This window comes from Sminthopsis crassicaudata, chromosome 6 (assembly GCF_048593235.1).
Source record: "Sminthopsis crassicaudata isolate SCR6 chromosome 6, ASM4859323v1, whole genome shotgun sequence".
NCBI classification, from domain to species: Eukaryota; Metazoa; Chordata; class Mammalia; order Dasyuromorphia; family Dasyuridae; genus Sminthopsis; species Sminthopsis crassicaudata.
The window spans coordinates 187,166,215-187,179,050 of record NC_133622.1 but is presented as its reverse complement, the minus strand read 5'-3'; the positions used below and the strand labels follow the sequence as shown (position 1 = coordinate 187,179,050).

General features: G+C 33.3%; 1 protein-coding gene across 3 annotated transcripts in view; it reads left to right on the top strand.

Annotated features, from left to right (window-relative positions):
- GRK4 (G protein-coupled receptor kinase 4) overlaps window positions 1–12,836 on the top strand; it is a 119,087-nt gene that overhangs the window by 44,573 nt on the left and 61,678 nt on the right. For all 3 annotated transcript variants that reach the window (XM_074275006.1, XM_074275008.1, XM_074275007.1), the window contains exon 3: window positions 7,597–7,709. In XM_074275006.1, the coding sequence (XP_074131107.1) occupies window positions 7,597–7,709 (113 nt within the window). The remainder of the gene's footprint in view (window positions 1–7,596; window positions 7,710–12,836) is intronic.

Sequence of the window (12,836 nt, the reverse complement as noted above, 5' to 3'; positions counted from 1 at the left end):
CAATGAATGATGAGGAAGAAGAGCACTAAAGCTTTAGGCCTAAGGGATCACCATTTCTAACTAAAACTGGGAGAGAGGATAGTGTTAGAAGTCTCAAGCAGATAAATATAAAGTGGATTGTAGTTAGAGCATGGAATGAAACAAACAAACAAACAAAAAAACTGGAAACATAGGAAGGATTCAAGTTTTGAGGATCTTAGAGTGTATTAATAAAGGTTTTTTACATTTGATCTTGGGTCTTCACTGCAGTTTATTGAGAAAGAGGTGACATGGTCAGACATTTACTTGAGGAAAATCTCTTGGGTAGCTGATAGGGAGAAATTTGAGGTAAGGAGATCAATTAGGCTAAGTTGAGATAAAGACATGCACTTGGGTGATAGCCACGTACTATAGCAACAGCTATATTTGTTGGTTTTCATATAAAACTTTCTCACCTTCCTTAATACCCAGAAGATTTGTTGTACTTTGATTTAAATTAAAGAAAATAAGTTGACAACTTAAATGACTACTTTTTTCTGTGTGTGACTCTAAATGTAGTTCATAGAATTCTTCTATCCATAACTTACTAATAAATTTACTCTAAATGGTTTATTCAGTGATTGAAGAACTGCTAGTGAATATCATTAAAACAGCTAGTGTACAGAAATAGTGATGTCAGAAAATGACTTTGTTTTCCTCCTAATTTCTGCCAAGTAATTTTCATATTACTTGAACTTTGATTTTCCATTTGATGATGTAGTGGGCTTTTTTTTTTTTTTTTAATGTGTAAGAGAGCAAAGTTCGCATTCTTTTAATGAGCAAATTAATTACTAATCACTTGCAGTAAAGTATGTCTTTGGATTAACATTTTATAAGCATAATTTAAAAGACATGCATTTTTGTATTTGCAATAAAGATTAAAATTGGAAGCTTTCTGTATTAGATTGACTTACCTGCTTGCTAAAATTAACTTTATACATACACTTTAAGCATTTTAAAAGTTTTTGATCTAAAATAAAAATTAGCATTCAAATATTTACAAACAAATTATTTTGAGGGATAAGCAATTGAAAAATACCATCTATGTTTATATAGACTCCATAGGATATGTAAATATGATACAATTACTAAGTAGATCTAGTAGTGTAATATTGTCTTCTTTCACATAGGTAAACAGTAGAAAGTTTAAATCATGTATAGAGAGATTGAGTTGAAAGACAAGAGAAACTCAGTTCTGTTTTCCTACTCTCCATTTAGTTATTTGTTATTTACACTATTCAGGTGTAAGGGAATGGAAATATATACATTTTTCTATGATACATATAATGTTTAAGTTAAAGTGACACAATATATAAGAATTTTGGTCTTGAATTCAGGAAGACCTCTTCAAATTTGACCTCTGATATCAACTTCTTGATTTAACTTCTTTGAAATGAAATAGTATATTATAACAACTCTGAGGTACCACCTCAACATCTCTCAGATTGGCTAAGATGGCAGGAAAAGATAATGATGAATGTTGGAGAGATGAATGTTGGGAAAACTAGAACACTAATGCATTCTGTGGAGTTGTGAACTGATCTAGCCATTTGAAGAGCATATTTCCAAAGTATTATACAACTGTATAACTTTGATCCAGTAGTGTCACTGCAGGTATCCCAAAGAGATCTTAAAAGAGAGGAAAGGACCCTCTTGGGCAAAAAATTTCTCTAGCAGCTCTTTTTGTGGTGACAAGGAATTGAATGTACGTCTATCATTTGGGGGATGGTTGAATAAATTATGGTATATGAATGTAATAGAATATATTGTTCCATAAGAAATGATGAGCAGGCTAATTTCAGGAAAGCCTGGAAAAACTTACTTGAACCGTTACTAATACTGATGAAATGAGCTAAACTGGAAGAACATTGTAACAGCAAGATTATGTGATAATCAGGGAGCAGAGCCAAGATGGCAGAGAGGACACACACTTCATTCTGAACTTCTCCCTGGACCCTCAACTAATTACCAAAATCACCCTCTGAATTGGTTCTGGACTGGCAGAATTCGCTAATATTGGAAATGCAGCATATTAACAGCAGAAGACAATTTCGAAGATTGCCAGAAAAGGTCTGTTTTGGTCAGGCATGGAGGGAGGCCAAATGCAGGACACTAGTGCATGCTGTACAGACCTGGGTTGGGGTGCAGGCTCTGACCAGATGAGAATCTAGAGGGAGGACTCTACCACAGTGTTGGCTACTCTGCCCTGGTTGTGAGCCAGTAGACAGCAGAGAAGTTATAAAACATCCAACACATAAAAGGTAAAGAGTGAACTCCAAAGCACCGGAGTCTCATTGGACCTGTCCACACCAATCCAGCACTGGGAGTGAGTCAGCACAATCCTAGCACAGCTGCTGCCATTCTGCTACCACTTTGCTGGTGTCTATAGAGGAAGTTTGGAAAACCTTCCTAGCCCTAAAAGCAGATCCCAACATTTTTTTAAAAACGAGTAAAAAGGCAGAGCAAACTCTAACTATATAGTTTCTGTGGTGAAAGAGAAGAACAGATTTCAAACCCTGAGGAGACTAAAAGCAGATTGTGTCCAGATGAAGCCCCAAAGGGTGATATAACCTGGTCCCCATCACACAAGACTCTACTAGAAGAAATTAAAAAGGATCTCAAAAAGAGCTGGAAGAAAAAAGGGGAAAGGAAAGGAAAACGCTGCAAGAGGGTTTGGAAAAGGCATATAACTCATCAAAAGATAGATAAAGTGGCAAAAGAAAACAACTGCCTGAAAAACAGAATTTGTGAAATAGAAAAGGTTAAAAAAAAAAAAAAACTCCCAGGAAAACAGAATTTGTGAAGTGGAAAAAGAAAATAATTCCTTACAAAACAGAATTCATGAAATGGGGAAACAAAAATCCATAGAACAAAACAACTCATTTAAAAATTCAATTGGACAAATACAAAAAGAAGTTAAAAAAAAAAAAAAAGTAAATGAATTAAATGATTCACTCAAAATCAGAGTTGAACAAATAGAAATGAATGACATGATGAGACATCAAGAATCAATCAAGCAAAACCAAAAAAATTTAAAATACCTACTTGGGAAAACAACTGACCTGGAAAATAGATCTAGGGGAGACAATTTAAGGATTATTGGACTCCCTGAAAACCATGATTGAGGGAGGGGGGAAGAGCCTAGACACTATTTTTCAGGAAATCATCAAGAGAACTGCCATGATGTCATAGAATCAGAAGGTAAAATAGCCATTGAAAGAATTCACTGAATGCCTCCTAAAAGAGACCCCAAAATTAAGGGGAATATCATGGCCAATTTTCAAAACTATCACACCAAGGAAAAAAATTACAAACAGCCAGAAAAAATAATTCAAATACCGAGGAGCCACAATAAGGATGACCCAAGATCTAGCCTGGAATCTGATATTCCAAAAGGCAAAGGAACTTGGAATGCAGCCAAGAATAAACTACCCTGCTAAACTGAGCATTTTCTTCCAGGGAAGAAGATGGACATTCAGTGAAACAGGTGAATTCCGTGTATTTCTGATAACAAGACCAGAGCTAAACAAAAAATTTGACCTCCAAATATAGGACTCAAGAGAAGCATAAAAAGGTAAAAAGAACTCTTGAGAACTGTATTTCCATTATGGGTATACATGGAGAGTGCATATATAATTTGATTTTACTGTTATAATATAAAAAAGGAACTGGAGGTGGAAAGGGGATAGTACCAGAAAAAGGGAAAAGTAGAGGTAAAATGAGGGAAATTCTGTCTCATGAAGAGGCAGAAGAAACCTATTACATTTTAGGGGGGGGAAAGGAAGGGGAATGAACATTGTGTGTATTTTACTCTCATCAGATTTAGTTCAAAGAGAAAATATTAGACATATTTGGTTTACAGAGAAACTTCTTTCACCTTATTGAAAAGAGGGAGGAGAAAAGTGGAAAGGAAAGGGAAAACAGAAATAAATAGTAGGGGAAAGGTGTATAAAAAAGGGGGAGAGATTCTAAAGGAGAAGGGCTGCTTGAGAGAAATAGTGCTCATAAATTAAATATTAGGGAGGAGGGAAAGGGAAAAGTATAATCTGGGGAAAATAAGATGGCAGGAAATAAAGAATTAGTAGTTTTAACTGTAAATGTGAATGGGGTAAATTCTCCCATAAAGCAGAAGCGGATAGCAGACTGGATTAAATGCCAGAATCCCACAATATGTTGTTTACAAGAAACACATTTAAAGCAGAGTGGTATATACAGAGTAAAGGTAAAAGGCTAGAGCACAATCTATTATGCTTCAGGTGAAGTAAAAAAAAGCAGGGATAGCCATCCTGATCTCAGATCAAACAAAAATAAAATTTGATCTAATTAAAAGAGATAAGGAAAGAAACTATATCTTGCTAAAGGGTACCATAGATAATGAAGCAATATCAATATTAAACATATATGCACCAAGTGGTATAGCATGGAAATTCCTAAAGGAAAAATTAAGAGAGGTGCAGGAAGAAATAGACAGCAAAACTATAATATTGGGAGATCTTAATCTTGCTCTCTCATAAATAAATCAAACCACAAAATAAATAAGAAAGAAGTTAAAAGAGATAAATAGAATGCTAGAAAAGTTAGGTATGGTAGATTTTTGGAGAAAATTGAATGGACTCAGGAATATACTTATACAAAACCTATACAAAAATTGACAATATATTAGGACATAAAGACTTCAAAATCAAATGCAGAAAGGCAGAAATAGTAAATGCATTTTTTTCAGATCATATTGCAATAAAAATTACGTTCAATAAAAACCAGGGGAAAATAGAACAAAAAGTAATTGGAAACTAAACAGTCTCTTCCTAAAGAATGAATGGGTAAAACAGTAAATCATAGATACAATTAATAATTTCATCCAAGAGAATGACAATACTGAGACAACATACCAAAATGTATGGGTTGCAGTTAAAGCGGTGATAAGGGGAAATTTTATATCTCTAGATGCTTTCTTGCATAAAATAGAGAAAGAGAAGATCAGTGAATTGTGCTTACAATTTAAAAAGCTAGAAAAAAAGCAAATTAAAAACCCCAATCAATATTAAACTTCAAATTCTAAAAAGGAGAGATTAATAAAATTGCAACCAAAAAAAAAAACAACTATTGAATTAATAAATAAATAAAATGGTCAATAACTATAGCAATCTAGTGTTTGAGAAACCCAAAGACCCCAGCTTTTGGGATAAGAATGCACTATTTGATAAAAACTGCTGGGAAAATTGGAAATTAGTATGGCAGAAACTAGGCATTGACCCACACTTAACACCATACACCAAGAAAAGGTTAAAATGGGTTCATGATCTAGACATAAAGAATGAGATTATAAATAAATTAGAAGAACATAGGACCATGTACCTCTCAGACCTGTGGAGAAGGAAGGAATTTGTGACCAAAGAAGAATCAGAGATCACTATTGATCACAAAATAGAAAATTTTGTTTATATCAAATTAAAAAGCTTTTGTACAAACAAAATTAATGCAGACAAGATTAAAAGGGAAGCAATAAACTGGGAAAACATCTTTACAGTTAAAGATTCTGATAAAGGCCTCATTTCCAAAATATATAGAGAATTGACTCAAATTTATAAAAAATCAAGCCATTCCCCAATTGATAAATGGTCAAAGGATATGAACAGACAATTTTCAGATGAAGAAATTGAAACTATTTTTAGTCCTATGAAAAGATGTTGCAAATCACTATTGATCAGAACTACACACCTCTCAGATTGGATATGATGACAGGAAAAGATAATGATGAATGTTGGAGGGGATAGGGGAAAATTGAGATACTTATACATTGGTGGTAGAACTGTGAATGGATCCAAGTATTCTGGAGAGCACTTTGGAACTATGCTCAAAAAGTTATCAAACTGTGCATACCCTTTGACCTAGCAATGTTTCTCTTGGGCCTATATCCCAAAAAGCTCTTAAAGGAGGGAAAGGACTCACATGTGCAAAAATATTTGTGGCAGCCCTTTTTGTAGTGTTTAAAAACTGGAAACTGAGTGAATGCCCATCAATTAGAGAATGGCTGAATAAATTATGGTATGTGAATATTACGGAATATTATTGTTTTTCTTCAATATTATTGTAAGAAATGACCAGCAGGATGATTTCAGAGAGGCCTGGAGAGACTTATATGACCTGATGCTAAGTGAAGTGAGCAGAACCAGGAGATCATTATACATGACAACAACAAGACTATACAATGAACAGTTCTGATGGACGTGGCTCTCTTTATCAATAAATTGATACAGATCAGTTCTAATTGTTCAGTAATGAAGAGAGCCATTTACACCCAGGGAGAGGACTGTGGGAACTGAGTGTGGACCACAACATAGCATTTTCACTCTTACTGTTGTTGTTTGATTGTATTATTGTTTTCCTTCTCAGGTTTTTTTTTTTTTTTTCTGATCTGATTTTTCTTGTGCAGCAAGATAACTGTGGAGAGTGGACTACCTGCCATCTAAGGGAAGGGGAGGGAGGATGGACAGGAAAAGTTGGAACAGAAGGTTTTGCAAGGGTCAGGATTGAAAAATTACCCATACATATGTTTTGTTAATAAAAATCTATAAAAAAAGAAGAAAAATTAAATGATAATCAGATATGATAGATTCATTCTTATGCAATAATCCAAGATAATTCCAATACATTTGGGATGGAAAATGCCATCCATGCCCCAAGAAAGAACTATGAAGACTGAATATAGATTGAAGCATACTGTTTTCACCTTTTCTTTGTTCATTTTCTTTCTCATCAGTTTTTCCTTTTATTCTGACTTTCCTATTACAATATGACTAAGATGGAAATGTGTTTTAAAATAATTATACATGTATAAGGTATATCAGATTGCTTACTCTCCAGGAGAGGGAAAGGTGAGGGAGTGAGGAAGAAAAAAATTTAGAATTCAAAATGTTACAAAAACGAATATAGAAAACTATTTTTACATATAATTGGAAAAATAAATACTATTGAAATTTTTAGAAAAGAGATGAAGTAGAGTATTTGAAAGCATTAAATAAATACTAGGAATTACTTTGTTGAGCAAAAAAAATTTTTTTTTTAAGTTTTGGCCTTCTTTTCCCTTTCAATCCCTGTAACCTCATCCCCAACTCTGCTTTTTTTTTTTTTTTTTTTTTTTTTTTTTTTTTTCCTGAGGCAATTGGGGTTAAGTGACTTCTTTAGGGTCACAAAGCCATGAAGTGGTAAGTGACTGAAGGCAGATTCGAACTCAGGCCCTCCTGACTTCAGTGTTGGTGTCCTATCTACTACACCAACTAGCTGTCCCACACCCAACTCTGCTTTCAAATATAGTTTTCTTTTAGTGATAGAATGAATTGATGTGGAAGAAAGCAAAGATGCCATAAGATACTTCTTCTGGACTATCTTTGCTCTCCCCTTTGCCGGCATTTGAAATGTTTGTTCATGAAAATGAACATTTTATTTTCTATTTAAAAACTATTAAAGTTGCATATAATGTTTTGATTTTCACTGTGTCATATGTAAGCTAAAATTTTGAGAAAATCATTTTACAGTTTTGAATAGTTGTGATTCTGTCTTTTTTCTTTTCATGCTTAGAAAAGGATTATAATAGTCTCTGCGACAAACAGCCCATCGGAAGACTACTTTTCAGGCAGTTCTGTGATACGAAGCTTGATCTAAAGAAATGCATTGAATTTCTGGATGCAGTGGTAAGCAATTTACATAATTTACTTTGACTGCATGGTTGCATTTTTGTAAAAGATAATAGGTACATACTATAAAAAAGTAAATTACTTCATTATTCTTAAATTCATTTGAGCCATGATATAAGAATGGATGAACCAGTTTTCTTGATATCAGATTGTCATGATAAAGCAATTTCTTTTGTGTAAAATTGTAATGTACTTAGCATTAAAGCTTATGTTTTAATAAATCCCAAGTAACATCCCTTCTAGATAGCTTTTAAGTGGAGTATTAGTTTTTATTTTTATTATATTGATTTCATTTGGAGAGAAATTGAAATTCCAAGAAATGTTCTTTTGACTGTCTGAAAAGTATCTTTTCATTTCCCATCATCCTCTGATACACTGAGTCAAAAGGAAATGAAAGACAATGTAAGAAAAGGCCCAATCAGGTTGAACAGAATTTGCTACTTTTTAAGAGATGTCCTTGTACTCTTATTCCTTGTTTCATAATTTCTGTGGTTGCCCTTTTGTATAGACAAGTTCTGACTCATGTGGTCCAGTAGTTCAGGCTTGGGATCAGAATGAAATGAGACTTGTAGACAATATAACCTTTACCAAAAGAAAGTTTACTCAAATCGTATGAAAAGGATATTCAGTAAAGAAAGAGAATTGGTTCATTGGGGCATATTTCCTCCACATTTTACCAATATAGTCAGTGTACTGATAAAGTGTTGACTCTTCAGTGGGAAATTGATTAAACCTAAGGAATCCTGAGGACAAGTATATAGGGCTTTTATATCTTAGGTGATGGTAAAGTTAGATGAACAGTTGAAATCTTATTTCCCTCAACTAATTAACTTTCAATCTTTTTAGGGGAAAACCATCCTTTTTCATTTTTTAAAAATAATAATTTTTTCATTTTTCATAATACATACAAGGATAGTTTTCAACATTTGCTCTCACAATATCTTGTGTTCCAATTCTTTCTCCCTATCTTCTCTTCTTCTTCCTTCCTCTCTGGACAGCAAGGAATCCAATATAAATTGAACATATGTAATTCTTCTAAGCATTTTTCTACCTTTATCATGTTGCACAAGAAAAATCAGATCAAAAGGAAAAGGAATGAGAGAAAAAAACAAGCAAGCAAACAATAACAACAACAAAAAGATGAAAATACTATGTGGTGGTTCATATTCATTCCCCATAGTCCTCTTACTCCATGCAAATGCCTCTCCATCACAAGTCTGTTGGAATTAACTTGAATCACTTACTTGTTTAAAAGAGCCATGTCCATCAGAGTTGATCATCTATAATCTTGTTGCTGTATATGATGTTCTCTTGGTTATACTCACTTCACTTAGCATCAATCTCTGCAAGCCTCTCTAAAATTATCCTCCTAATCATTTCTTATAGAGCAATAATATTCTATAACATTTATATTCTACATCTTATTCAGCCATTCCCCAACTGATGGGCATCTATTCAGTTTCCATTTTCTTGCCATTACAAAAAGGTTTGCCATAAACTTCTTTGCGCATATGGATCCTTTTCCCCTTTTTTATGATCTCTTTGTGGTACAGACCTAGTAGAGACACTGCTGGATCAAAGGGTATAGTTTGATAGCTTTTTGGGCATAGTTCCAAATTGCTCTCCAAAATGGTTGGATCAGTTCACAACTCTACTGATAGTATATTAATGTCCCAGTTTTCCCACATCCCCTCCAACATTCATCATTATCTTTTTCTGTCATCTTATCTAATATACATGCTTAGGTGCAGGGGGGGGGGAGGGGGGTTACAGAAGAAATGTAAGATTTGGTTAGTGCCTTGAAGGAATTCACAATCTACTTAGAAGGACTAACAAATATGAAACTGCACACATAAGACCTATTTCAAATTGACTAAAAGCTCAAAATGAATAAGCAGTTTTCCATGGAAACTAATTAGATCTTAGATAATAGCATTAAGTGTTCAATTCAAGGATGTTGATTCTCTTACTACTGGTCTAACCCTTACCATAAAAGGAGATAGTAACTTGAAAAACTCAAAGAAACATACATGGCTGGGTAGGAGTGTCATAGCAAATAAATGTTAGGCTAAGAAAACTCAGAAACTTTTTTTTTGAACCACTTTAGGACCAAATTTAAGTAAGAAACCTAGAAGACATTTTTGTGGCAGTGACTTTAGCTGCAAGAATAGAAATAGAAGGCTCTAGAATCAGAGAATCTGGGTTCAAATTCTACCTGTGATGCTTAATATCTCTGTGACCTTGGGCAAGTACCTTAAGTTCCCTAGGGCTCATTTTCTGTATCTTATACTAGCTAGCCATGAGGAAAGTCGATTTTTAAGCCACTTCCATTTAGATGTGTCCCAGAGCCTATTGTGCCCAAAGCAATGAAAAATGTTCACTTTGTAGGTTTTCCAAAATTATTCTTCAAGCAATATCCTCATTCTGGAGCACTTACCCTCATAAATTAGACACTCTCATATATTAGACACTCTAATGCAGTAGTGTTACTGTGTTAAGGCAAAGAGCATTTTGATTTGCCTAATATGTTGAACTAGATTGTATTAGAAAACTCTGCCAAAATGATGGATGGACTGAATTTGCTTTGGGAGGTGTCTGTCTATTGAAGTGCATGTATGCATGATTACACCTGTCAGTCAGTAAGAAAGCAAAATTCAGTCCAACTACTTACACAGAAACATACACACACACAACACACACACACACACACACACACACACACACGTACATTATAGCAGAGACAAAATTGTATATTTTGTTAATATCCTAATCACTGAAGTTTAGTTTTCTTTTTATTTGGGGTATTATTACTTCATTTTTATATCCAAGTGGGAGATAGTAAATTCAGGTCTTTCACAGTTTCAGCAACTTTTAAGCATTATATTTTTGTTTCTAGCTTAGATTTTATATTTTAAAAACATTAAGGTGAGGACACATTTTTATTCACTCTTGAATAAAAGTACTTAATTCTTGGAATGATATTTATGCAGGGAATGACTGAAACATCCTCACTGCCTCTATGGCAACAATAACTGACATTTATAAATTGCTTTAAAATGGAGTGGAGTCAAGATGGCAGAGAGTAGACAGGCCTTTATCCGAGGTCTTCCTAGTGTCCCTCAGATCAAGACTACATCAAGCTTCTGAACTGGTTTTGGAGTAACAGCTTTTATGGAGGCAGAAAACAGACCTCTAACCCTGAGGACATTACAGGAAAATCATTTCCAGATGAATCCCCAAAGGGTGATATGAACTGATCCCCATCTCACAAGGCTCTCTTGGAAGAATTCAAAAAGGATCTTAAAAGAGAGTTAGGAGAAAAAATGAGCAAGGAAATAAGAATTTTGCAGGAGAATATGGAAAAGGAAACAAAGAAATTATCTGAAGAAAACTCCTTAAAGATAGATTTAGTGAAATGGAAAAATCATATAACTCTTTACAAAATAGATTTGATGAAATGGAAAAAGCATATAATTCCTTTCAAAATACATTTGAAAAAGAAACTAACTCATTGAAAAATACAGTTTGTGAAATGGAAAAAAATATCCAATGAACAGAATACCTCATTTAAAAGTTCAGTTGGCTAAATTCAAAAGATGATTTTAAAAGTTAGCTGAAGAAAATAATTCACTAAAAATTAGAATTGAACAAATGAAAGTGAATGACTCAATGAATCATCAGTCAAACAAAACCAAAAAAAGAAAAGAAAAGAAAATGTAAGGTACCTTAGTGGAAAAACAACTGACCTGGAAAATAGATCTAGACGAGACAATCTAAGACTTATTGGACTACCTGAAAACCATAATGTAAAAAAGAGCCTATATATCATGTTTCAGGAAATCGTTAAGGAAAACTGCCCTGACATCCTAGAACCTGAGGATAAAATAGCCATTGAAAAAGTAAATCTGATCACCTCCTGAAAGAGATCCCCAAATGAAAACTCCAAGGAATATTGTAGCTAAATTTCAGATCAAGGAAAAAAGAAACTAGATATGATTAACTAAATCATAAATAAATCATAATATATAAACTAGAACTAGTCTCAATAAGATCGGGGATATAACAAGGTTTCCCACTATCATAATTATTATTTGGTATTGTATTGGAAAAGAAGAAAAAGAAATTAAAGGAATTAGAGTTGGTAATGAGGAAACCAAATTATTATTCTTTGTAGATGAGATGATAGCATTCTTAGGGAGTCCTAGAGAATCATATAAAAAGCTACTAGAGATAATTCACAACTTTAGCAAAGTTGCAGGATACAAAATAAATCTACATAAATCATCATCATTTTATATATTATCAACAAAGTGTAGCAGCAAGAAATACAAAGAGAAAATCCATTTAAAATAACTAGGTAATATAAAATATCTATCTGCCAAGGCAAAGTCAGGAACTATATAAATACAATTACAAAACATTTTCTATACAAATAAGTGAGATGTAATCAATTGGAAAAATATCAAGTGCTTATGAGTAGGCCAATAATAAATAACAAAAAATGACATTACTACCTATTCAGTGCTATACCAATCAAACTCCCATGAAATTGTTATTATTTTTTTCTAGCTCTGTAAAATAAAGAATTTCAAGGGGATTAATTTTTTTATTAAAAAGCAAATGAAGGTGGTCTAGCTCTATTAGCCCTAATACTGATACTGGTTAAGAAATAGTCGGTCAAATGGAATAGGTTGGGTTTACAAGGCACAATAGTCAATTATAGTAACCTAGTGTTTGACAAACCCAAAGATCCTAATTTTGGGGATAAAAACTCACTTTTTGACAAAAATTACTGAGAAAATTGGAAATTAATATGGCAGAAACTAGACACTTACCTACACCTAACAGCTTATATCATTCATGATTTAGAGTGATATTATAAACAAATTAGAAGAACAAAGGATATAAACTATCCTCTCAGATCTGTGGAGAAGGAAGGAATTTATGGCCAAAGAAGAACTGAAGTATATTATTGAATGCAAAATAGGTAATTTTGATTAAGTTAAGTTAAAAGGTTTTTGTACAAACAAAACCAATGCAGACAAGATTAGAAGGGAAGGAATAAACTGGTAAAAAAAAAAAAAAATATATATATATATATATATATATATATATATATATATA